We start from the raw sequence: 27,284 nt of genomic DNA, 5'->3' as shown, positions 1-27,284 counted from the left end.
TCTGTTGTAAAGACACCACTAGAGCGCATTGATTTATTAATCCTCGGTTGTTGGATGTCTACTATTTAGTAATTTTGACTAAAGAGAGAGAGAAAACCCGGTAAAAAAAGTTCATTAGTAGCAAGGTAAAAAAAAAACTGTTTTATTTAACACTCAACACATTTTATTTACGGTTATATGGGGTCAGACATATTGTTAAGGACCACACAGATATTGAGAGAGGAAACCCGCTGTCGCCACATCATGGGCTACTCTTTTCGATTAACAGCAAGGGATATTTTATTTGCACCATCCCACAGACAGGATAGCACATACCACGGCCTTTGATATACCAGTCGTGGTGCACTGGCTGGAATGAGAAATAGCCCGATGGGTAGTAGCAAGGGATCTGTTATACGCACCATCCCACACAGGATAGCACATACAACATCCATTGTAAAGAATCGACGTTGTGGCTTGTTATAAACGTAATGTTGCAAACAACTGTTCAGGGCGAACAAAAAGACATGCATTGTTATCAAACAACATGTAACGAATCCCAGCTGATTGCACATATAAATAATAATGTTAATAAATGCACTAAAAAAAACCCCTCCACTTTGTGCAATCTGTTTTTCTATTTGCATCCAGTGCTGTTCTCAAAGCTTGCTAAATTAATATGCGCTAGAAAAGAATTACGAAAAGGCAACTGGCCCTTAATTAATTTTGTTTAAGTGTGTGTGTGTGTGTGTGTGTGTGTGTGTGTGTGCGTGGGTGCGTGCGTGTATGTGTGTGTGTCTGTCTATGTGTGTGTATGTGTGTGAGTATGCACATATGTGTGTGTATGTATGTATGTGCGTACATACGTGTATGTGTGTGTGTGCGTGTGTGTGCACATGTGTGTATGTATGTGTGTGCGTGCGTGTGTGAGTTAGCGTTTGGAAAATTAGCATTTTTGAACGCAAGACTATGGATGCATGAGCTAGGGGATTTGGAGACTGGCATTTGTCACCCCCAACCCTACTCACACTTATCAATACCATACACCTACACACACCTACACACACACACACCTACACACACACACACAGAGAGAGAGAGAGAGAGAGAGAGAGAGAGAGAGAGAGAGAGAGAGAGAGAGAGAGAGAGAGAGACCCACACACACATACATGCACTAAAAAAACCACGACGAATTCAAAAATAGTACACCTGGAAAAAAGTATCGCAACACCCAAAACAATCAGGCCTCATATCAAAATTTCAAAATATTTTAAAAGTCTGTTTGTGGGGTCCACAATCATGACCCTTTTGCTACACCATATATTGAGATACGGTCTGCACGTGCTACCGCATGCGGGTAGTGAAACGTGCATTACGGGTACCCCGCACTGGGCAAAACACGTGTTTCAAGCCACCGTTCTTACTGTTAGAAAACTGAGAAGATTTTGTGAATTAATTGATGTTATTAGAATATGGGGCCTCCCCAACTGTCAGATGCTGTCAGATGGCAGGTTATCGGCATGCGGAATGCGGGTATGTCCCTGAGAGCCATCGCAAGAAATGTTGGCCATCATGCATCCACCATCAGCCGATTGGTCCGGAAACATCAACAAACCAATGACGTTAAGGACCTTAATCATTCCGGACGACCACGTGTGACAAGTCATAGGGAAGATACCGCCCTTCTGAGACTCACCAGGATTCATCCGTTCATGAGAAGTGGCGTGTTGAAACGAGAATGGCTGCCAAATCGTCGTCTTTCAGACAGAATGGTGCGGAATCGACTCAAGACAGCTGGGTATAGAGCCAGACGACCCGTCCGACGTCCGTTGTTAACCCGTGCTCACATTGCCGCACGGCTGGCCTGGTGTCAACGGCGACGTCCTTTGGAATTTAGCATCATGGCGGAGAATACACTGGTCGGACGAGAGTCGATTTTTGTTGTTCATGACTGACGGTAGAGCCCGTGTCTGGCGCCAGAGAGGTACAGCTTATGCCCAAAGGCACATCTTGCAGCAGGTTCCGTTTGGCGGAGGGTCCATAATGGTGTGGGGTTGCATGTCACACGATTGCAAACTCGACCTTGTAACTGTCAGGCAAAATCTAAACGGACAACGCTACCTCACAGACATCTTGGACACGGTTGTTGTGCCACACTTTGATAATCATCCTTTGAACACAAGGCCAATTTTCATGGATGACAATGCTAGGCCGCATCGTCCACGTGTCGTCACTGACTTCCTACACCAGGAGGCAGTCACAACGCTAACCTGGCCTGCCAGGAGTCCAGATTTAAACCCCATAGAGATGATCTGGGACATCATGTGTCGCAGGGTACGTGAGAGGGAGCCTCCAGTACAGAATCTGGCGGAATTGGAACAGACTCTGCACCAGGAATGGAACAGAATACCTCAGCGTCAGATGCAACGTCTCGTACAGTCGATGAGGAGGAGGGTACGAGAAGTTATCGCCGTCGGAGGAGGTTACACCCGTTACTGAGGGTCTGGGAAGTCGATTTTGACGAGGGTTCTGGATTTTATTCTGACTGGAAGGGGTTCCACAGGATCTTGATACAATGTTATGGTTTGTGTACTTGGGTCATTTGTTGAGGACTGGAGGGCAAAATATTGACAGTGACTGCACTTGCGAACTTCACACAACAAAACTTAACAGCACCTCATTTTTTGTAGGTTTTTCATCTTTTTGGGTTCTCAGAATAAAATGCGTGTTTTTGTTTAGTATGTTGTTGAATTTGTAATTTAATTCTTCCCTGAGGTGTATTTCATCCAAAAAGTACACTGGCATGACGTTTTTATTTGCATTTCGCATATGATTGACGATAGCATTTGGCTATTATCGAAAAGTTCGGGGTGTTGCGATACTTTTTTCCAGGTGTATATATATATATATATAATTAATCTAAATGCTCCCCATGTAGTCTTTACTCCTCATGTTTCCCGTGTAATTAAATTTAACCAAATACAAGTTATTTTCTGCAGCCCATGATTCTTTGAAAATCTACTTCCATTTTTATACAAAGTATTAATGGTACATTATGATATCAAACATCAGATATATAATAAGCGGTGTGCATTCAAAGCCAGTAGGCGGGCGGGACGTAGTAGCTCAGTGGTACAACGCTCGCCTGATGCGCGATCGATCTAGGATCGATTCCCGTCGGTGGGTCTATTGGGGGTATTTCTCGTTCTAGCGAATGCTCCACAACTGGTGTAACAAATGCCGTGGTATGTTCTATCCTGTCTGTGGAATGGTGCATTTTAAAGATCCCTTGCTGCTAATCGAAAAAAGTAGCCCATGAAGTTGTGACAGCAGGTTTTCTCTTTTAATATATGTGTGGTCCTTAACCATATGTCCGACACCATATAACCGTAAATAAAATGTTTTGAGTGCGTTGTTAAATAAAACATTTCCTTCCTTTCCTCAAAGCCAGTAGACATTGTTCTTCAGTGAGTTAACATGTTAATATCCTGATACTTTTTCCTTACGCCTCGTAGTTACTTTAGATTAACTGCTACCCAGCGGTCCTTCCCCAAAGACCGTGGTATGTGCTACCCTATTTGTGAGACGGTGCATATAAAAGATCCCTTGCTACTAAAAGAAAAAAGATGTAGCGGGTTTCCTCTCTAAGACTATACGTCAAAATTACTAAATATTTGACATCCAATCGCCGATGATTAATAAATTAATGTGCTCTTGTAGTGTCGTTAAACAAAACAAAATTTAGACTCTTTCCCAAAAGCCAAAATAAAACAACCTGGCCTTACTCAGCGTCATTCAGTTTCAAGGGGCAGGAAGAGGGGATAGCGGGTGTGTGTGTGTGGGGGGGGGGGAGGGCGTATGGATGGAGGCGAGGAGTGCACGCAACTGTTTTTTTCACTGACATACAAAAAGTATAAAGAATAATAATAAAAGCCTGTTCAAACACCTCTTACCATGTCCGGCGCCAACACCCCCTTGACAAATCCCTGGATCTGAGCCTGGCACGGGTTGTAACCCACACAGGAATGCTGCGTCATTCTGGGCAAAAGAAAAGTTAGCAGATCAGATAAAAGCTTGTTTCGTGAGAGAGAAGATTGTGTTGTGGCTTGAGACCTTCAGGCAGTGAGCTGTGAAAACATACTCTAGGCGGGAGCCGGGACTGGGATACGAACCCAGTACTCCCGTGCCATCAAGAAGATGTTTGTTTTGTTTACCGACATCACTAGAGCACATTAAAAAAATTTAAATATCGGCTAGTGGATGTCAAACATTGGTAATTTTTAATTTATAGTCTTAGAGAGAAAACCTTTTTGTCTTTAGTAGCACGGGGTCTTTTATATGCACCATCCCACAGACAGGATAGCACATACCACTGCCTTTGATATACCAAACACCTGTTACGATGATATACCAGTCGTGGTGCACTGGCTGGAACGAAAAATAGCCCAAATGGGCCCACCGACGGGGATCGATCCAACATCGACCGCTTATCAAGCGAGCGCTTTAACACTGGGTTACGTCCCGCCCCTTCCCGTGTCACCAGTACAAGTAATAGGGCCTACTAGGTTCCTACCTAAGGTAACGTAATGCCAATGGGAGCAACCACTGACCCCACCTCTTTAAACACACAGTACAAGTAATAGGGCCTACTAGGTTCCTACCTGAGGTAACGTAATGCCAATGGGAGCAACCACTGACCCCACCTCTTTAAACACACAGTACAAGTAATAGGGCCTACTAGGTTCCTACCTCAGGTAACGTAATGCCAATGGGAGCAACCACTGACCCCACCTCTTTAAACACACAGTACAAGTAATAGGGCCTACTAGGTTCCTACCTAAGGTAACGTAATGCCAATGGGAGCAACCACTGACCCCACCTCTTTAAACACACAGTACAAGTAATAGGGCCTACTAGGTTTCTACCTAAACTCTAAGGTAAACGTAATGCCAATGGGAGCAACCACTGACCCCACCTCTTTAAACACACAGTACAAGTAATAGGACCTACTAGGTTCCTACCTAAGGTAAACGTAATGCCAATGGGAGCAACCACTGACCCCACCTCTTTAAACACACAGTACAAGTAATAGGGCCTACTAGGTTCCTACCTAAGGTAACGTAATGCCAATGGGAGCAACCACTGACCCCACCTCTTTAAACACACAGTACAAGTAATAGGGCCTACTAGGTTCCTACCTAAGGTAACGTAATGCCAATGGGAGCAACCACTGACCCCACCTCTTTAAACACACAGTACAAGTAATAGGGCCTACTAGGTTCCTACCTAAGGTAACGTAATGCCAATGGGAGCAACCACTGACCCCACCTCTTTAAACACACAGACTGGCATATCGAAGGCCATAGTACGCATGGTATGTGGTTATGGATATTTTATTAACGTGCTTATGTCCAAGAGAGGTTCACCCTCCTTTACACACTCGTTATGGGAGGTGTGGGGTGGGGGCGGACGTATCTCTCTCTCTCTCTAAGGTCTCTCTCTCTCTCTCTCTCTCTCTCTCTCTCTCTCTCTTCTCTCTCTCAGGATCTCTGGTAGTAATCGAAGGCCATAGTAAATGTAGTGGATAGTAGCCGATGATTAATCAATGTGCTCTCTCTCTCTCTCTCTCTCTCTCTCTCTCTCTCTCTCTCTCTCTCTCTCTCTCTCTCTGGGGGGGGCGGACGTATCTCAGTAGTAATGCGCTCGCCATTGGGATATTTCTCATTCCAGCCAGGTGTATATCAAAGGCCATGGTATATGTTATCCTGTCTGTGGGATGATGCGTATAAAAGATCCTTTCATGGTAATGGAAAAATGTAGTGGATACTAGCCGATGATTAATCAATGTGCTCTCTCTCTCTCTCTCTCTCTCTCTCTCTCTCTCTCTCTCTCTCTCTCTCTCTCTCTCTCTCTCTCTCTCTCTCTCAGGATCACTACATTTTAAATAAAAAACCCAACCCCAAAACAAAACAAAACAACAACAACAACAACACACTTTAAAATTCACGCTGGCCTGAAAACGAGCATGCGCGCACGTGTAGACCTATATTTTGTATTAATGTTTGTTTTAGTTTTGGCAACAGACCGACGATCGTGATTCACCAGTTTGGGCGCGGCCCCCGGGCCCCTAGCCTCAGCCCCTTTGTGGTCAAACTGGAAACATACATGAGGATGGCCAAACTGGAATACACGGTGAGTGTGTGATGTTTGTTTTGTTTGTTTGTTGTTGTTGTTTTTGTGTTTTTTGTTTGTTTTTTTATCTTGTTTGTTGTTGTTGTTTTGTTGCTGTTGTTGTTTTGGGGCTTTTTTGTTTTTGTTTTCTTTTTGTTGTTATTATTTGGTTTGGTGTTTTAACATGTTTTTTTAAAATTATTTTGCGCGCGCGTGCGTGAGTGAATGTGTGGAGTATATATATATATATATATATATATATATATATGTGTGTGTGTGTGTGTGTGTGTGTGGTATGTGTGTGTGTGTATGTGTGTGTGTGAGAGAGAGAGAGAGAGAGAGAGAGAGAGAGAGAGAGAGAGAGAGAGAGAGAGAGAGAGAGAGAGAGAGAGAGAGAGAGACAGAGACAGAGACAGAGAGAGAGAGTATGTGTGTGAGAGTGTGTGTGTGTGTGTGTGTGTGTGTGTGTGTGCGGTGTATGTCTTTTACACGTGTTATGCTGTTGTTAATTTGTTGTTATTGTTGTTCTGGGATATATCGACTGGTTTTGTTACTGAACATATTATGCGAATTATTCTTACGAAGCATGTGTGTATGTGAATTTTAGCAGATAGGGGTGGGGGTGGTTCAGACGGTGGCGAGTGGGTTATAGGGAGTCGAGTAATGCTCCTCCGGAAAATATATTAAAGCTAAAACGAAACCCTCGAACATCGGCAACCGCCTCAGCACACGCGCCTATTTATCCCTGTTTCGCTCGATGCACGGTCAGTCTGGGATCGATCCCCGTCGGTGGTCCCATTGGGCTATTTCTCCTTCCAGCCAATGCACCACGACTGGTATATCAGTTTCCGTGGTATGTACTACCCTGTCTGTGGGATGGTGCATATAAAAGATCCCTTGCTGCTAATCGAAAAGAGTAGACCATGAAGTGGCAACAGCGTGCTTCCTCTCTCAATATCTGTGTGGTCCGTAACCATATGTCAGACGCCATAAAACCGTAAATAAAATGTGTTGAGTGCGTCGTTAAATAAAACATTTCCTTTTCCATATAACGTCGAGGCATGGGATTTTTAATCCAGATACCGACTCCAAACCCTGAGTGAGTGCTCCGCAAGGCTCAGTGGGTAGGTGTAAACCACTTGCACCGACCAGTGATCCATAACTGATTCAACAAAGGTCATGGTTTGTGCTATCCTGCCTGTGGGAAGCGCAAATAAAAGATCCCTTGCTGCTAATCGGAAGAGTAGCCCATGTAGTGGCGACAGCGGGTTTCCTCTCAAAATCTGTGTGGTCCTTAACCATATGTCTGACGCCATATAACCGTAAATAAAATGTGTTGAGTGCGTCGTTAAATAAAACATTTCCATTTCCATATAACCGTAAATAAAATGTGTTGAGTGCGTCGTTAAATAAAGCCTTTTTTTTTTTTTATCCTTGTTTATTTACCAGAGTGAATTCGGGATGAAGATGTCCTCGAAGGGCAAGATTCCCTGGATGACCTGCAATGGCAAGGTTGTGGCGGACTCCCAGCTCTGTATCGACTTCCTCAACAAGGAGATGGGAATTGACCTCAGCGCACATTTGACCCCAGAGGAACGAGCGATCGCACGTGCATTTCAAAAAATGGTGGAAGAAAACTCTTATTGGTAAGGAAATATATTATTTACGTTATAGGGCTATTTCTTATAAAACAGAAGAAGATTGTTTGTTTAACGACACCACTAGAGCACATTGATTAATTAATCATCGGCTATTGGATATCAAAATCAAATCAAATCAGTTTATTTAGCCATAGCTGTGATCAGCCATTGTCTGAAACATGATATATATACAATGCGCAACAAATGGTAACATGGATATGATAAATATTATATAAATGTTCTATATAGGGCATAGAAAAACAGGAGGCCACGCAATAGGAATGTGAATATCTCCATGATTGATTATTCTATCAGTAGGGAACCCGAAAATTCTGTCGACATCCAACAAGAGTTATTGGAGACATTTGTGAATTATTGCTTATCACGAAATACAAAATATTTGGTTGTTAACGCACGACAAACCATCGGTTCGGATTCGTACGCAATAAATATCGGATATGGGCTGAAATAATATTAATGTGTGCGCGCGTGTATGTATGCAGATATTTATTGTATTTAACATGATTTAAATATTTATAAAGCATTATACAGATAAATACATTTAGGATTCTTGTCGGGATTTCTTTTCACCAAGTTATTTTACAAAAAAATCGGTATTTGGAATAAAATTGAATGATACATATGGAATTTGAGCTATGGTATATAAAACATTAGAATCAGGCCCCGCCGTAGGAATGGGGGAGGGGAGGGGACACGATCTGTCGTGGGGGGGGGGGGGAGCCATATTTTAAACCGGATATATAAAAGTGGGGGCTAGTCCCCCCTCTCGATAGGGTCCAGAATGGGGGGCTTTATTAAATTTGAAATTTTTAAATTAATATTGACCTAAGAAAGCTTGGTAACTTTTTTAGACTAGCCGACGCTTGATAAATGCTACATGTACAAACAGGATGGCTCTTTTCCCCCAGGGTTTATTATCAGGATTTTTACTTTTTTGAATGTTTAGCAAACATATTTTACCAGGTCAGTCCCGTAGCCAGGGGGGTGGGGGTGGGTGGGTGGGGGGTGTCCCAAGGTCCTTGTCCCCAAATGACCGGGATAATTTAGCAAGAACCTCTGTCTGAGGTTCCATTTGCTGAAGGTTCGATCCTCCTCAGTGGGCCCGTTTGATTATTTCCCGTCCCAACCAATGATCCATCAAAGGACGTCGTGTATGATATCCTGTTTGTGGGATGTGAGAAGTATGCAATGTATCATTTATTATAAATACATTGGTACAACTGAAAACAAACGGTTTCTTGTCGTGGCTCTGTGACCAGGCCATTTTACATGCATACCACAACTTAATGAAACTTGTTAACGTATATTTCGCAACAAAAGTTCGTGTATTATTCTCGAGTGTAACCGGCGTCATCTCATTGTTTGGCAAGGGGGGCTCTCTTTCTCTCTCTCTGTCTCTGTCTCTCTCTCTCTCTCTCTCTCTCTCTCTCTCTCTCTCTCTCTCTCTCTCTCTCTCTCTCTCTCTCTCTCTCTCTCTCTCTCTCTCTCCATATATACTCAACCAAAAAAGTATTGCAGTATTGCATTTTTGATCATAATGTATACATTTTGCAATTTTGAAAGAAATGCAAGTAATCACCGTGTTTAATCCAGCATACTGTTTGATTGTCAATCTTTTTTTTCTGGAAAGTTTTCCACTTCTTGTCTTTGCTCGTGCACAGTCTGAAAATGTCATGTGCGCACATAACATGGAAATCACGTGCAATGATTAAGCATAAGCCTTGATTTTCAACTGGCAGACCTATATCTAATGTGAAACGAAAGAAAATTGTGTGAAAATTGCCATGGGACTCCGTCCATCAATGTCCGAAAACCAACGCCATGAGGCCATTGGTAGACTTGCTGCAGGTGAAAGTGTTAGGAACGTTGCTCGTCACTGTAATGTCCACCCGACGACAATACTGCGTCTACGGTATCGTTTGCAACAAACTGGAGCTGTAAAAGACAGACGTCGCTCCGTTCGGCCACGTGCGACAACGCAAAGAGAGGCACCGGTATTTAGTGACGTCATAACGCCGCCGTAGATTCCAAGGTGCTCCCAATTTGGCGGCCGACTTACGACTGGCTACTGGCACAATGGTTCACTCTCAAACCGTTCGTAATCGACTCCATGACGCTGGTTTAATAGCTCGTCGCCCTGTAGTAGGGGTTCCATTAACACGACGTCATGTCGCAGAACGCTTGAGGTGGGCCAGGATTCATCAGCAGTGGCGTCTTAGACAGTGGAACGAAGTCTTGTTCACAGATGAATCCCGATTCTGTCTAGAGTTTGCGGATGGTAGATTAAGAGCATGGCGTCGGCGAGGCGAACGTTACGACGCTGCAAACATCATCGAGCGTGACAGATACGGCAGAGGCAGCATCATGGTCTGGGCGGGAATTCATTCCAACGGCAAAACTGACCTAGTTACTGTTAATGGAACATTAACTGCACAACGATATTGTGACGAAATCATTACACCTGTTGTCTTGCCATTTATGCAACGCAACCCTACGTTCACATTACCAGCAAGACAATGCCCGCCCTCATTCCGCCCGCATAACTAACGAACTTTTGCAGAGAAATCACATTCAAGTCTTAGACTGGCCAGCCAGATCCCCCGACCTTTCCCCCATTGAACACATGTGGGACATCTTGGGTCGACGACGATTACGAGAACATCACCCACAACTGAACACTCTTCGTGACCATGAACTGGCGTTACGTCAAGAATGGAACCAAATTGCAGCAGTAGAAGTTCAGTATGAGACATCGTTGTACAGCCGTGATTCGCCAAAATGGTCGGCATACAAGATATTGACATTTGTGACAAAATCAAATTTTGTACCCTCCTGTTTAACAATGAAGTATCCGTCAATAAACATGTGTTCATAAACGTAAATTTACTTCCAGGCTTTTCAAATATTCCATTTTACTTAATTAACTTAATTTGACTGGTTGTAGACAAATAATATAAAGTTTGAAGACGATTTAGTGGGAACTGCAATACTATTTTGAGCGCTCGCGTTTGATGAGTTTCGTTTACATGGAATTTCTATCTCGACCAATGTTCTTACAAAATACAAAATAGTAACCAAACACTATTGTACATACAGATATATGTTTACTTCAAACTGATCTTCCTGTAAAGAAGAAGATGTCATCTTCTAAATTCTTCAAAACAAACAACGCAAAGAGCATGTCAACTTTTACTTCCACGTTTACATGTGACGTCAAACTGAGCCGCGTTTACTCGTTTCTGGCGTGTGGCGGCTCTCATATATGTTTTAAAACTTCGTAAATATCAGATATTATTTCAAGTGAAGTTGTATGTTTCTGATATTAATGATAGTGAAAATAAAATAAAATAAAATAAAATAATAAATAAAATAAGATAAATAAATAAATAAGTAAATAAATAAATACAAAAATAAATAATTTGTGGATAGACATGTAACATTGATTAGTAGTATTACGACTGTCTTTTTTAATGAAACTATGAGGGGAAAATAGAGCTGTGATAAAGGTCCATGTGAGTTAGGGGTTTTGTTGGGTTTTTTAGGGGGGAAGGGGAGGCATATTTGATTAAATTTCAAATACTGATTCATCACTGGTAAATCCGCGTGAATATTTAACTATAATTCTAATTGTTAAACGTAGCAAACGCATTCCACTAAAGTTAATTTTATTGTGTAAATCTTTTAATTTTGCGTTGTTAAAATACCCTTGACAGGCGGCTCCAGAGACTTCGTCTAAGTTAATGTTTCACTGCTTTTGGTCTTAAACCATTCCGATGTAAACTTTAGTAGACCGATTTTCGCAGCCATTTTAACATCTTATACGATATACGTACGTTAGTCGCTAGAGATTCACAGCTCCTACGAAGCTACTCACGACGCTCATGACGACTGTCGATCATGCCTCCCAATTTGTATACAGCCTCGACACCGTCCAATTCGGAAAGGGACGGTACTCTTCGCGCACATGCGAAATGGGAATGTGAAATAGGTCTATTGACAATACCCCACGATTTGTCAAATATTCGTTTATTCGACGTGGCATGCTATGTGTCAATCATGACGATTTGAGGAAGTGTATCCCACTCCTGGCGCCTGACCAAGTTCAGATAAAGTAGCCGAACACGTCTCCCGATCGGTCCCATACGTGCTCTATGGGGGAAAGGTCAGGGCTCATTGCTGGCCATGGGATTCTGGTAACGTTTTTCTGCTGAAGGCAGTCATTTACGATATGTGCACGGTGGGCTCGAGCAGTCATCTTGAAACACAAACCATCGACCAGCACGGCGAGCAAATAGGACAACAATCGGTGCCAGTATGTTATCCCGCTAGTACTGACCATTGACGATCCTTTGAACAATATGGAGTGGTGTTCTGTCAGTCATAGTGATGCCTCCCCACGTCATAACTGAACCACCACCAAACCTGTCATGTGGCCTGAGGTTCCGATGACTCGATCGTGGACTCGTGTGGTATGCTTTATGCCGGGTCGGTCTAGGATCGATCCCTATCAGTGGGCCCTTTGGGCTATTTCTCGTTCCAGCCAGTGCACCACGACTGGCATATCAGAGGCCGTGGTATGTGCTATCATGTCTGTGGGATAGTGCATATAAAAGATCCCTTGCTGCTAATGGGAAAATGTGCATGTCAAACTTAACAAATGTTTGATATTAATAGCCCTTTGTTAGTAAATGAATGTGCTCTAGAGGTGTCGATAATAATCTTCTATTCGTGTAACTGTTTCTTTTGAAGGGTCATGGCGCTTACTCGGTTTGTCTTCGACAACAAGGAGTTTCTTGGCAAGGTGGTCGGTCTACCGAAAATATTCATATGGATTGCGGGTATAAAGATCAAGACGATGTCATGTGGTCAAGGAATCGGTCGTCATAGCTACAAAGAACTGATTGACATCCTAGAAGGCGATTTAAGGGCGTTATCTGTTTTCCTAGGTAAATGACTTCTATTGAAAACAGGGGCGAGACGTAGGCTCAATGGCAGAACATCCCTCTATGTCATTCAGATCTGCCTAACCAGCCTATACTATAGGGACGAGATAGTACACTTCTTCATTCAACCTGTTCTCACAACTATGGGACCTGGTGCCACTAAATTTGCAGGACAACAATGCTCGAGCCAAGAGATCCCCAGGATGGGTAACCCATCCGCTATCCTGATTTGGCACTCACCTAGCATGAAAACCATCATCCCTGTCTATTAATATGAAGCAACTCACCTGCAGTAGGAGAAAGAAAGAAAATGTTTTATTTAACGACGCACTCAACACATTTTATTTACGGTTATATTGCGTCGGACATATGGTTAAGGACTACACAGATATTGAGAGAGGAAACCTGCTGTCGCCACTTCATGGGCTACTCTTTTCGATTAGCAGCAAGTTTTTTTTTTATATGCACCATCCCACAGAAAGGATAGCACATAACACGGCCTTTGATATACCAGTTGTGGTACACTGGCTGGTACGAGAAATAGCCCAATGGGCCCACCGACGGGAACCGATCCCACACCGACCGCACAGCAAGCGAGCGCTTTACCACTGGGCTACGTCTCGTCCACTTATCTAGATATAGATTACATGCTATACCCAATGTGCATTTTTGTGGTGGAGTGTCGTTAAACATTCATTCTTTTTAAACAGAGTAGGAAAAAAAACCCACGTACTTTTTCGTTCTCAACTGTGTGTTTGTGTATGTGTGATGGGGTTGGGTGGGGAGGCCTCACCCCCGGTTCCTACTGGTTCGAAACTCAAGTAACACGTTTTAGTACATATTTGGCAGTGACAACTGTTCCCTAACCCTGCCCCTCCACACCGGCCTCGGTGGCGTCGTGGCAGGCCATCGGTCTACAGGCTGGTAGGTACTGGGTGGATCCCAGTCGAGGCATGGGATGTTTAATCCAGATACCGACTCCAAACCCCGAGTGAGTGCTCCGCAAGGCTCAGTGGGTAGGTGTAAACCACTTGCACCGACCAGTGATCCATAACTGGTTCAACAAAGGCCATGGTTTGTGCTATCCTGCCTGTGGGAAGCGCAAATAAACGATCCCTTGCTGCTAATCGGAGCCCATGTAGTGGCGACAGCGGGTTTCCTCTTAGAATCTGTGTGGTCCGTAACCATATGTCTGACGCCATATAACCGTAAATAAAATGTGTTGAGTGCGTCATTAAATAAAACATTTCTTTTTTTCTTTTTTCTGCCCCTCCACACACTCCCCACCCCTCAGATGTCATGGGTATCTTGATATAAGATAGATGGGTTAATTCATTTCAAGGGGCGGGACATAACCCGGTGGTAAAGCGCTCGCTCGATGCGCGGTCGGTCTGGGATCGATCCCCGTCGGTGGGCCCATTTGGCTGTTTCTCGTTCCAGCTAGTGCACCACGACTGGTATATCAAAGGCCGCGGTACGTACTAACCTGTCTGTGGGATGGTGCATATAAAAGATCCCTTGCTGCTAATCGAAAAGAGTAGCCCATGAAGTGGCGACAGCGGATTTTCTCCCTCAGTATCTTTGTGGTCCTTAATCATATGTCTGACGTCATATAACCGTAAATAAAATGTGTTGAGTGCGTCGTTAAATAAAATATTTCTTTCTTTAATTCAATTCAACTCAACGTATTTTCGTGCTTATATCCAATTAAGGTTCAAACACGCTGTCCTGAGCACACACCTCAGCTATCTAGGCTGTCTGTCCAGAACAGTGGGTTAGTTGTTAGTTGTTAGTGAGAAAGAAGAGGGTGTAGTGGTCTTACGCGTACCCATTGTGTCGTTAAAACTCGCTCTGGGTGGCAGCCGGTAACGGGCTGCGAACGCAGTACCTAGCAGCCCAATGTGCGATGGCTTAATCACGACACCACCGATACCGGCCGGATGGAATAAAATAAGAATGAATAAAACGACAACTCCGTATATACTTAATGTTAAGTCACAAGAGTTATTTATCTTCTCTTCCCTTGATTTATCCTAACTTTTTTTTCAGATTTTGGTTTCAAATGTAAAGTTCACTAACATTGATGTTGTTGTTGTAAATTTGTATCTTTTTCTTCTTTTATTAAGCAGAAGCTATGTTTATGAAGTTCCAGTTTTGGGTACATTTAAATTTTAAATAAATGAAACTGAAATTGCATTCATTGTTTGGCACATCCAGTAACACTCGCTGTGTTGTGTGTCCGAGGTTTGATTCGTGGAATTTGTCGAAGAGTTCCGAGTATTATTCTGTTCTTGCAGGTGATAAAAGATTCCTGTTTGGAGACAGACCGTGTGAAGCGGACGCTGCCATATTCGGACAGTTGTCTCAGTTCAGGTGGCATAACCCAGGAGCTCCAGGCGAGAAATTTGTCACAGGTAACATTAATGAGTTTTCACCGTTTATTGTGAACCAATCAAAACCTCAGGGTGCAGATTATGCAATGCTGAAAATCAGTCTCTCTCTGTCTCTGTCTGTCTGTCTCTCTCTCTCTGTCTCTCTCTCTCTCTCTCTCGCTCTCTCTCTCTCTCTCTCTCTCTCTCTCTCCTCTCTCTCTCTCTCTCTCTCTCTCTCTCTCTCTCTCTCTCTCTCTCTCTCTCTCTCTCTCTCTCTCTCTCTCTCTCTCTCTCTCTCTCTCTCTCTCTCTCTCTCTCTCTCTCTTGTTTATGTTATTTTTGTTATCAATACGTATTATTAATATTTTTGTTATATATTTATTGCATCAATTAAATTTTGGTTTGTGGGTCCATTGGGCTATTTATCGTTCCAGCCAGTACACCACCACTGGTATATAAAAGGCCGTGGTGTGTACTACCCTGTCTGTGGGATGGTGCATATAAAAGGTCCCTTGCTGCTAATCGAAAAGAGTAGCCCATGAAATGGTGATAGCGGGTTTCTTCTCTCAATATCTGTGTGGTTCTTAACCATATGTCTGACACCATATAACCGTAAATAAAATGTGTTGAATGCGTCGTTAAATAAAATATAAATAAATAAACAATTAAATTTTATAGAATCCCTCATTATTATTCATTTAATTAATGCCAATGTATTAATTTAATTAATTAATATCATTTATTTATGTCATAATTAATTAAACTGGAATTTATGTGGGGGGTTTTTAATTTCTTTTAGAAACATTTTCCAATCTGCGAGACTACTGTGAACGCATGAAAACCATGTTCTGGCCGGACTGGGATGAATGCATCACACATGACAGAACCACGAAACCGTCCAAGTAACGAAATGGCGTCACTGGAGGAAAGAGACGTATTAAAACTGGGCGCTCGTTTAGTATTCCAATACCGGTCCTCGGTGGTGTAATGGATTAAAAACTTGTGATTAATGGGTTCACAGCCTGGTACCGGCTCCTACCCAGAGCGAGGTGTGACCAGGCATGGCGTGTGAGTGTGTGTGTGTGGGGGGGGGGGGGGGGGGGGGGGAGCTTGGGCGTACTCTATTCCCCCAAGAATTCTGAATAAAAAATATTATTGGTAGTAAATCTTAAGGCAGAGATTAATTTTACTTGTAGAATGCAGGAAATTCCATTTCAGGACATCTAGTTTCAAAATTTTACAGGATACACTTAATCCCCTTAGAAATTGTGCTTTGCGCCCTCGATCTCAGTCCCCCCCCCCCCCCCCCCCCCCCGCATATCTATTTGCTTCCGCCGTGCCTGGTGACGCCATTACGCCGGCTGCTTTTTCACTAACCAGTAACAACTAACCACTAACTCGCTTTCCTAGAGAGACATCCCAGATAGCTGACGTGCTTGAACCGTGGTTGGATATCAGCTCTAAAATAAGTTGAAATGAAATGAAGTCATTGTTGTAAAATGTTTAGTGTGCGCACCTTAGTGTTCTTAGTGACGTCACACAATGCGGGAGTGAATCTAGCGGATGGTGTTGCGGAACTGCCGCCCCCTCCACCGACTACATGCACACCTGTGTAATACTAAAGGGAACGCCACACGACGCGAGTGCACCGTACAACCATAGCCACGCGATTAACCGATTGCTCAGCCACTTCTGAAATCGTAATGCTATTCTCATCAATGGGCTATTCAGGGGCGTAGCGTAAGCTGGACCTGGATGGGGGTGGGGGTGGGGTGGGGTGGGGTGGGGGTGGATTCGAATATGAACCAAGTGGACCTTTTCTATTTTGTTTTTGCACCACCAGAAACTCCTTATGTATAAACCTGTATGTTTTAGTTCTGAAAGCGGACCCTTTGCTTCACCATTCGTCCGACACCCCCCCCCCCCCCCCAGCCTACGCCCCTGACTATTCTTGCTCTGGAAATGGCTTTACGGCACTCTTTGTACTCTTAACCTTTTTTCTCTATTGTTTTCTTTTCTTTTACCGGCCTCGGTGGCGTCGTGGTTAGGCCATCGGTCTACAGGCTGGTAGGTACTGGGTTCGGATCCCAGCCGAGGCATGGGATTTTTAATCCAGATACCGACTCCAAACCCCGAGTGAGTGCTCCGCAAGGCTCAGTGGGTAGGTGTAAACCACTTGCATCGACCAGTGATCCATAACTGGTTCAACAAAGGCCATGGTTTGTGCTATCCTGCCTGTGGGAAGCGCAAATAAAAGATCCCTTGCTGCTAATCGGAAAGAGTAGCCTATGTAGTGTCGACAGCGGGTTTCCTCTCAAAATCTGTGTGGTCCTTAACCATATGTCTGACGCCATATAACTGTAAATAAAAAAATGTGTTGAGTGCGTCGTTAAATAAAACATTTCTTTCTTTCTTTCTTTAAAAAAAAAAAAAAAAAATCTTTTTTATCTTTTTTTAGGGGTGTTTAAAAAAAAGGACCAGCGTGTTTGATATTATCCGCTCTTATGTGCACCTTTTCAGATTTTAACCCCTTTGCAAAATTGTGGATCCGCAACATCATCATGAGCTGCAACATTGTTTTAAAGTGCATTTTTATAAATAGCTTTTTTCTTTCTTTCTTTCTTTTTTTTTTTTTTTTTTTTTTTTTTGAGAGGGTGTTGTTATGATTTTTAGTGTACCGTGAAACATGCTGAAGCTATAGTTTAGTATGGTGCCCATGGAGCAATGTTCAGAAACACATTATTGTCTGACGTCGAACTAGACCAGTAAGTGGAGGGGGCCAGTTATATATCACTCCGCTTTTTAACGGGGAAGGGGTGCGGGTAATGTATAGCACAGCTTTTATTACTCTGCGAGTGACAGTAAGTAATCTGTATATAATCGATGACAGAATATAGCAGACGTTTATCATCACAAGACGGTGATACATTGACGTGGCTTACAAATATATATAACCAATATCTATTATATAGTCCGTCCCACAGGCAGCGCCTTTTTTCATACTATGGAATTTACTACAAGTTGTTTATTTATCAGCCGATTTCCAAAACACTATTACTTTTCTTCTTACGTTAAACCAAACTGAAATTATTTACACCCCCCAAAAAAACAAAAAACAAAACAACAAACAAAACAACAAACAAACAACAACAAAATCAACCCCAACACATTTTTATACACGTAGAATGATGGGACTGATTATTGTTATTTTTAATAATTGACTTTTATATATGATATGATTATGATCATTTACAGTCTGATTGTCATAAATAAAATATTGGAAACTACTGTTTTAGCGTTTGTTTTTGTTTTTGTTTAATTGTATATAGTTGTTTGTTTATCCATCCATCTATCCATGCATGCATGCATTCATACATACATACATACATAGATACATACATCAGACCCGTAGCATGGTGGACATTATTGGGGGGGGAGGGGGGGGGGGGCAACTGAATGATGGGTCCGGGGGCATGATTCAAAGGTTATTTGCCCGTTACTGTAACTCTTGCCGTTAATTTCGATCCGTTAGTCTCGCTAGGTACAATTTTTACATTCAATCGAGATGTAAAGGTTATCACACACACACACACACACACACACACACACACACACACACACAAAACCCCCTAAAAAACTAAACAAAAAACAGCCAAAATTATTTGTTGGGGGGGGGGGGGGGGAGGCCACAATTAATTATGCTATATGTTTCTATATAGCGTTAGTGGCTACAACATTTTTATTAATATCAGAAGACCCATGGATTTTTTTAATGTACCTTTGCCTGCCTGGGGGAAACATAGCCTGAAAAGGACAACCCCTGTTGTCCAGCTCTGTCTCCAAGGATATTGGTTTAAACAAACACACCCACTAAACCTGGCCGGAGTACACCCATTTTACACACCAAAAAACCTACTACTTTTGCATGGGCCGGAATTACCACAAACAAGTCTTCAGTGTCAACAAATTACACATGTTTACAAACTACATGCTCTCCCCTGTCAACTTCAGTCAAATAGTTGCCACTTCAAAGCTGTCTGCCATGAAATAATCACAGTCAAACAGCAGACTACTTGCACGGATAAAATTTCCGGATTTTTGACAACCAAATGGGAAGATAACTGTGATCTGTGTCCATAAAGCTAAAACATAGCAAATTGGTACTTTTGTAACTCATCAAATCACAGTCGGATTTTTTCAGGAAGTTGCTTTATATCCGACTCTGATATAAAGCAAACTTCCTGAAAAATTCTATACAAAATTTGTGGTTTGCTTTTTAAAACTTATTTGGCATAGTAAAATGTTCTATAAATAGAAAATAACTCGTTAATGACGTCGAATATCTGCTTTATTCTGTGATGGCAAGATCATAGTCTGTGAATATAAACGGTGGTTGCAGGATAAAATGTCTATACCTATTTCGTGCACTAAAGTGTAAACATCATAGTTTAAAAATAGACGTCATCGTGACGAGCTGTTATCGTTGACGTCATAGGCCTACTGGAACGCCACATTGGAAATACCGACGAAGTTAGGGATTTCACTCTGCATTTGAGTAAGTGCAATAATTTCATTGGTTGTTTAGCATTTATGTTTCTCTTCTGATAAAGTATAATTCAATTCAATTCGTTTATTGCTTTAAGCTACACGCTTATCAGCACAACATATTTACACAGTATATATAACAGGCCCGTAGCACTTGAAGTAGCGACGAGAAAGCAAAGGGCCACAACTCTAATCGTGTTTATTGCTTTTAATAAAACTTTGCCAAAAAATTTACTTGACCATAGATTTTTAAAAAGAAATTTGAATAAAATTTATCTTTATTAACATTTATTTAACAATACTGCGGTGCAAACATACCTGACAAAGCGATCATCCAAAAACTCCCACAAAAACAAAAGGAGTCGAACGCCGTTAAATTCTTACACTTACACTCGATGGCACTACATTGTGTCATCATTATTTAGCTTCGTATTCAATTCGTTTTAGATATTTTATCGTAATTGCACTTCGTATCCCTTTTTTAAATGTACAATTGTTTAAATTACTTTTTTTTTTTTTTTTTTTAAAAAACGATCAGATGCATCAAATTTAAGTACGAAGAAACGAGACAAAGGGAGATAATTTAATCACGCACTTTTATAAAAAAGTAAATACGATTTCTATATTTTCACTGTAGCTAAAATACAGTGAAAATATGACTTTTCACCGGATATGACTTTTATGGTTTCCGTAAATCTATATATTTCATTGCTATGTATATAATAAAACGTAATCTATCAGCGTCATGAATATGCGCTAACGTATAACGCATTCATTATTACGTCAGTTTAATTACGTCACATACTTAAGAAGCTTTCCCTCCTCTTGAACGGCATTTCACAAAAAAGCTAAATGGCAGACGGTGAAAAATTGCATGTATTTTGCCCTATGCCATCTCAACAAAGTCGATATAGGTAACATCGTTACAGTCTCGTATGTTGAATCTGTGACACTGTAATGTTTTTTTACAATGTTTTGACAAAACGTGGAGAGAATCTAACGATAATTAAAGGTACGAGAGTAAATTTATCGGACTATAGTCGTGTGGTGCATTAAACATGGTTACGTAAACTTTCGCCTTCGTGTCAGGTTACGGTTAAGGTTTTTGGGAGCTGTTTTATCGTAGCACTACCGTGCAGAACACAACGGCACATTTATCGTCATCTTCAAATGGAGATGTAGCTATATAGATCTTTAACATAAAGTCCGAACTACATTGCTAACAACTGATATTAATTATTCCCCTAACTTAAATTATCGATATATTTTACCTACATTTCGTCCAGATAGAAATCGTGAAGAAGAAGGAACCCCCCCTCCCCCCCCCCCCCCCCATTACAATAACACAAATTCCACATACCATAGTCCGTTCCATCCTCCTACAAAATAAATAAATAAATAAATAATAACAAAATGTTCTAAATAATTTCAGTTTTGGTGTCACATTAAGTGTTTCTGCCAGAAAGAAATTTTTGGGTATGGCGCTATGGAATTGAATGCAACCACAGTCAACCCCAGAAAGAAAATTGGTCAAGTTTAGGGTTATGGTTAAGAAAAACATACAGTAATGATAAGAGTAATTAATTTTGTCAAAGGGTTAACTTGAAAAAAATAATAAATCTGAACAAATTTTGGGTATGCCCGTTTTACCCTCTGGCAGAAACTCTGAAAAGTAAAAGTTTTTTGGAAATAACAATTTTAAAATATATATATATATATATATATATATATATATATATATATATATATATATATATATATATATACAGTCGAACTTGTATATAACAACCACTCTAGGGACCAAAAGAAAGTGGCCGTTATGGACAGGTGACCTTTATAAAGAGGTCCCAAAATATTCAATCGAGACCCTAACATATTTCACTATAAAATCTCATTATTAACTGTTGTAACAGTTTGATTTCCTTTGTTAATTCCAACACCCCAATACTTTCTAGCAAGTAAACGATCTTTCTCTGACTTCCTGACAACTTCAACTCTACAATTTGTCGGTGGCAGTAATTTTGCTTGACAGTTGGTTCATAAACAAATAATGCGAAACTAAAATTTACATTTGTTTAATTGGGATTTATTACTCAGGTGACATGTTTAACTAATTATTAGTTTTATGTTGCCGCTAATCCATTGGTATTGTACTTGCATTGGGATTACGTCACGAACTGCAAACAAAACAATTTTGGTAAACAAAGGTCGCGATTTATCCAAGCATACCATGATACTGGCTTCACTGAATTTATTAATGTTTGCCGTTTGGTGCAAACTGCTTGTGAACAACAATCATGGTGATTGACAGTGGAGACTACTCAGGCACCTAGGTTATAATTGCCTTTGGTAATACCGCAACAATCAGATACCATAATACATTCTGCTTTCATAGGCTACAGCCAATGAAATGTCGCCTTGTTATTGAGTAACGATTCGAATAACTATCGAATGCAAATTATACAACCGCCGGAACCGAACAGCTATTGACATTTACCAAATTAACAAAAGGATTAAAATAATGCTTAGTATTAGTAAACGTAAATTTGTTTACGACAATAACATCATATGATAACATCACAAAAAGTGGGGTTTTTTTGTCGAGTCAATCAAATCGCCAAACTTTCTGGTCACGTGACACAACAATGGCGGCATTCAAGAAAACAATGGGATTTACTAGGAACTAAATGCTGTACGATCAAATGTGGTGGGAAGAATTTGATTTTTAAAAAATATTTTGGCCGCTAATGCAGGTTCTGACCTTATTTTTGCTGACAAATAGTGGCTGCTGGCCGCGTTGGTCAGGTGGCCATTTTATAGAGGTCAAATAAAGAAAGAAATGTGTTGGGGGATTTCAGGGTGGCCGTTATGGACAGGTGGCCGTTATATAGAGGTGGCCGTTAGACCAAGTTCGACTGTATATATATATATATATATATATATATATATATATATATATATATATATAAAAAATATATATATATATATAAAAAATATATATATATATATATATAATTTAAAAAAAAAAAAAAAAAAACGAAAAAAAGAGAAGAAAAACACACAACCTACAACCTATTTTTTGTGTGCAGTTTAGAAAACAGTCGGCTCAGAAATAAATAACTTATACTAGTTAGGTCTGTATTTTTTTATTATTCGGTTTACGAACCCGCCGACATAAATTTTGCTCAAATTTTTTTTTTTTAAAAAGTCGTATTTTTCACTTTTATTTTTTTGCCGCCGACTTCCACAAATAGCTCTAAAGAAACAAAAAGTCACCATTCTAGTCTACTGTGGCGCATTTAGTAAGGTAACAGTGAGAAATAACACTTATTTCATCAATAAATATACCGTTGTAGATACGAATTGTTAATTCGTCTTCGGTCGCTCTCTTTCGGTCCGATTCGCTATTTCGCTCCGATTTCTACAGGAAATGTGGGAGCGTGTCAATCTTATTTTGTTACAAAGAATCCACATCTATCAAAGTAGCCATATTAAAAAAAAAATGACCCCTACTGATACACTGCAAACAGGGTTTTTTTTCCTTCCTCCTACCTTTGTGCACAAAAGTTCTTGTTCGTAAACTTAAAAATTAAAAAATACTAGCCTTATAGTAAATTCCATACTAAGAAAAAGGCGTCCCCTGTATGAAGGATTATAGACGATAAACATGTGACCTATCTCGACTTTGCTAAGATCTCCTAGGACAAAAAGCATGCATTATTTCGCAGTCTGCCATTTTACCTTTTGTTTTTTTTAATGGAATACTTTTCAAGAGAGGTGGAAGCCTCCGAAGTACAACATGTAATTAGTATGACGTCATCGCTACTACTTTTGCACGTTGCATAGTACCCAAGAAATGAGTTCCGTATTCTCCCAGACGGCGTGACGTAGCTTCCGGCGTATTCGGCTTAGCAACGGCCGGCCGCCATTTTGTAAAGGTGCAAACAAACCACTTGTCAACATACAAAAAGAAGGTAGTACGTGCATTTCAACACTATTTAAGCCGTTTTGACTTAGTTTTACGATTCAGTCCGGACTGTGCCGTGAACATGGTGAAGCACTGTTGCGTTTTTAATTGTTCAAATAATAAAGCACGACAGGACAAACTGTCCTTTTACATGATACCGAACGAAGTCACCGAGCCCGAACGCAGAAAACGGTGGATCCAGGCTATAGGTAGAGCACACATCAACGACGATGGAACCATATCAAACAAAATGTGGGAACCAAGAAGTGACTACACCTACGTGTGCTCTGCTCATTTTATTTCTGGTAATATTTTTAATATTTATATATAAAATATACTTTCTTGAACTGTCAACAGTTATTCCATTTGAACGATATATTTCTTAATTTCCTCCAAAATATCCCAACTCTTCGTCCAGTCAAAAGTAGAAACGATCAACATTTTGTGAGACAATTTAACCAATGTAGTGTGTTTAATTAAATACACATTTATCATATTTACAAACTTGAAAAGAAGGCTATAAAGGAAACATTTTTATAAAAACATTTTCAAATACATATCCCATTTTATTAATATTAAATATATATTTCTATTTTTATAAAAACATTTTCATATACATATATATCAAATATTACAAGTGGTAAAATTTTTTTAATTAGTATGCATAAACAGAATTACATTTTTGTCAGTACGTTAAAATTTTCCTTTTTTTTTCTTTTTTTTTCAAGGTTCTAAAGTTAACAATCAGTCACATCCAGATTTTGTTCCAAGCCTGTTTCCATCTAAAAAAGAACCAAAGACTCCTGCCAGCAACAAGGTTGACAGGTTTCATAGATGTGCATCTAGACAGGTTAAGCGGACAGAGTCCCAAGAAACAGGATCCAAAACTCCAGCTCGAAAACGGCTTAAACTCACAAGTTCAAGAGAAAATGATTCTGCTGTGGAATCCATTCCTGACAGCCCTTTATCCACCACAAGTTGTGTTCTCCAAGGTAAGAAATTGTTTAATATTCATGCAGTCTTTTTATTTGTTCATTATTGCATCTTTATTTTTTTCATGAAACATGGAAAGCTCTTAATATTGGCATTGCCGTTTGACCGATCCATTACCATTATATTTCGGAAATAAATATTATTTAAAACAATCAGTAATTTATTGTACACTTGTGTTAGTCTTGTTTTTCTGTCAGTTAATCTACAGCACTTGTTAATCCTATTTACCACAGGAAGTGTCACTCCTTTCAGTAATCATCTATGCTTGGATATATTTGCAAGTCACTAATGATGTTCTTAAAAGGCATTGTGTACCATTCTCAAATTGACAGCTGTGTCAGTTTCATTTAGTGTTGTTTTTCTAGCAGCTAATCCAGCGTTAATCCTATCTTCACAGGAAGTTTTAACTGAGTGCTGTAAGAATCAATCCTGGAGTACATTTACAATTTACTAATGACTTTTAACTATTGTGTACAAAAGATGGGATTAACATAAATGTAAAACAATATACTTGCTAGTCATTAGCATTTTTTTTTAACCTTTCAAAGCCAGTAATAATCAATTTTAGTTTGTTAACATGCTTATGATTTTATATACGAGTATATATTTTCCCTGTATATGGTGAAAAATAAATTGTCAATCAGGTTTTTAATGTTTAGTTTTTTTGTTTTATAGATGCAGAAAGCCAGTTGATCTTGAACAGTGAAAAAACAAACCCACTTCAAACCCCACTGCAATCCTCAGAAAGAGAAATGATGCACGAGGAGCTAGAAAATGTCCGAAAAGAAAGAGATGGAGCTTTGAACGAGGTTGAAAGACTGAACAAATGTCTCAATGCATGTAACATGTCTGCTATTTCAGTTGAAGGAAATAATGTTAAATGTCAAATGATGACTGGTATTAGATGGACTATTTTTCAGCAGTTGTTTCTTATGTTAAGCACCTATGTTAGTCGACAGGGTCTAAAAGAAACAAGTCTACCATTCAGAGAACAATTATTTATGACTTTTGTAAAATTGAGACATAACCCAACATTTGAATTTTTGGCTCAGTTAAAAGGTATCCCCAAAAGTACAGCTATTGATTATTTTTGGAAGTGGTTAAATTTGCTCCATGCAAAAATAGGTTTCATGGTGAAATGGCAGGATAGAGAAAGAATTTTTCAAACAATCCCACCTGTATTTCAGTCCAAATTTCCAAAGCTTACTTCGATCATCGATTGTTTTGAAATATTCATTGAGACTCCTAGAAACTTACAAGCTAGAGCAAAATGTTGGAGCAATTATAAAAAACACTGTACTATTAAAGTGTTCGTTTCATGTAGCCCACATGGGCATGTAAACTTTTTGTCACCAGTGTGGGGTGGCCGAGTATCAGATGTCCAAATTGTTAGAGAATCTGGTTTCATCTCTTTAAAATATCATTTACCAGGAGACCAAATTCTAGCAGATCGTGGCTTCACTTTAACTGAAGATTTTGCTACACAATGTTCTGCCGAGCTCATTATGCCGGCTTTCACAAAAGGCAAGAAACAACTGTCCGCTAAAGAAGTGGAAACGTCAAGACAAATTTCTTCTGTTAGAATTCATATTGAACGTGTAATTGGTTTAATGAAAAACAGATTTGGTATTTTACAAGGTCCCCTACCCATTAGAGTTGTTCAAAGTTTAAAAAATGAAGCCGATGGTTGTATTCTAGCAAGCTGTGATATTATTGTTGGCGTGTGTGCTGCATTAAACAATCTTGGTCAAAGTATTGTATTCCATGAATAATAATACATATAAGTGCAGACAATGCAGTTATAGGAATAAAATTACTGAGTAAACATGACGGTACCCAAACATAAATTTATAAAACAATACTCCCGATCCCTTATACATTTTCTTGGTTGATATACACAGGAATATGATTTTTCAGCTTTTGATATGATTTCCGCTTTTTCGTTTGCATAAAATAATTTTCACAAAATGGGTTTGATCTGAAATAATGAAAACTGAACTTTATTTGAGTATAGTATAGTTTTGTCTGCTGTTTAAAGATTTCAGATTTTATTTTAAAATGTGTATCATAATCACATCCCTGTTAAAGTATTAACACTTGTCAATTCATGAACTGGTTTAAGAGATTATTATGTAATAAATATTAGAATTTTTAAAGATCCATGCATTTTGTTATTTTTTCCTACATGACATGTAGTGTTGTAACTAAATACATAACTAGATACGTCACGAGACATAGAACACAAATACATTTGATTTTACTTGACATGTTTTTCAAAATGTCCCTATCAAAAGTGGAGTATATATTAATATCAGTGTGGATTTCTTCACAAGTTCATAATGTTATTGTGTAGATTTTCGTAACTTTCTACAGTCTTTGCAGAACCATGTGGGCTGTGCGGGGAACACGTTTTAGTCCAATGCAGCTAATGTGAAACCATTGGTCACATTTGTCACATGCTACCATGTCTTCAGACTCTGTTTCTGTTTTGCAAATGCAGTATGTTGTCAAATTCTTGATATTGCTATCGGTGTTTTCTTTCTCATTACTAAGCAATTCCATTTTTCTGGATAATAGTTCCGGGAGTATGCCACCTCGCCACACTGCCTCAAGCCTACTCTTCATTGTTGAGACAAAATCATTATCAATCGAA

General features: G+C 40.1%; 4 protein-coding genes across 8 annotated transcripts in view; all 4 read left to right on the top strand.

The window, feature by feature from the left end:
- The first annotated feature begins 1,451 nt into the window (after positions 1-1,451).
- On the top strand, positions 1,452-1,934 carry LOC121377907. Its single transcript, XM_041506004.1, has one exon. The coding sequence runs from the start codon at positions 1,452-1,454 to the stop codon at positions 1,932-1,934; it is 483 nt and encodes a 160-aa protein (XP_041361938.1).
- A 620-nt stretch (positions 1,935-2,554) lies between these two features.
- Positions 2,555-17,244, top strand: LOC121377906 (failed axon connections homolog). The gene is made up of 6 exons (XM_041506003.1): positions 2,555-2,562; positions 6,051-6,171; positions 7,600-7,796; positions 12,561-12,757; positions 15,052-15,168; positions 15,926-17,244. The coding sequence occupies exons 1-6, from the start codon at positions 2,555-2,557 to the stop codon at positions 16,030-16,032; spliced, it is 747 nt and encodes a 248-aa protein (XP_041361937.1). The 3' UTR covers positions 16,033-17,244.
- Positions 17,245-19,568: 2,324 nt separating this feature from the next.
- Positions 19,569-27,284, top strand: part of LOC121377355 — a 35,669-nt gene continuing 27,953 nt past the window's right edge. Inside the window, exon 1 of one of the 3 annotated variants that reach the window (XM_041505317.1) lies at positions 19,569-19,681. The gene's annotated coding sequence lies outside the window, so the exon portion shown is untranslated. Of the gene's footprint in view, positions 19,682-20,252; positions 20,279-27,284 lie in introns of those variants that run through there. The other 2 variants (XM_041505315.1, XM_041505316.1) reach the window with 2 other exon arrangements.
- LOC121377354 (THAP domain-containing protein 7-like) lies at positions 23,558-26,747 on the top strand. 3 transcript variants are annotated; one of them, XM_041505314.1, is made up of 3 exons: positions 23,558-23,943; positions 24,367-24,630; positions 25,307-26,747. In XM_041505314.1, the coding sequence occupies exons 1-3, from the start codon at positions 23,869-23,871 to the stop codon at positions 25,322-25,324; spliced, it is 357 nt and encodes a 118-aa protein (XP_041361248.1). In that variant the 5' UTR covers positions 23,558-23,868; the 3' UTR covers positions 25,325-26,747. The 3 variants fall into 3 exon arrangements, with proteins under 3 accessions (XP_041361248.1, XP_041361247.1, XP_041361246.1); XM_041505313.1 differs by having other exon boundaries at positions 24,367-26,747; XM_041505312.1 differs by having other exon boundaries at positions 23,565-23,943; positions 24,367-26,747.

Source organism: Gigantopelta aegis, chromosome 7 (assembly GCF_016097555.1).
Source record: "Gigantopelta aegis isolate Gae_Host chromosome 7, Gae_host_genome, whole genome shotgun sequence".
In the NCBI taxonomy this organism is placed as follows: Eukaryota; Metazoa; Mollusca; class Gastropoda; order Neomphalida; family Peltospiridae; genus Gigantopelta; species Gigantopelta aegis.
The sequence above is the reverse complement of the archived record's forward strand: the minus strand, read 5'-3'. Positions and strand labels throughout refer to the sequence as shown.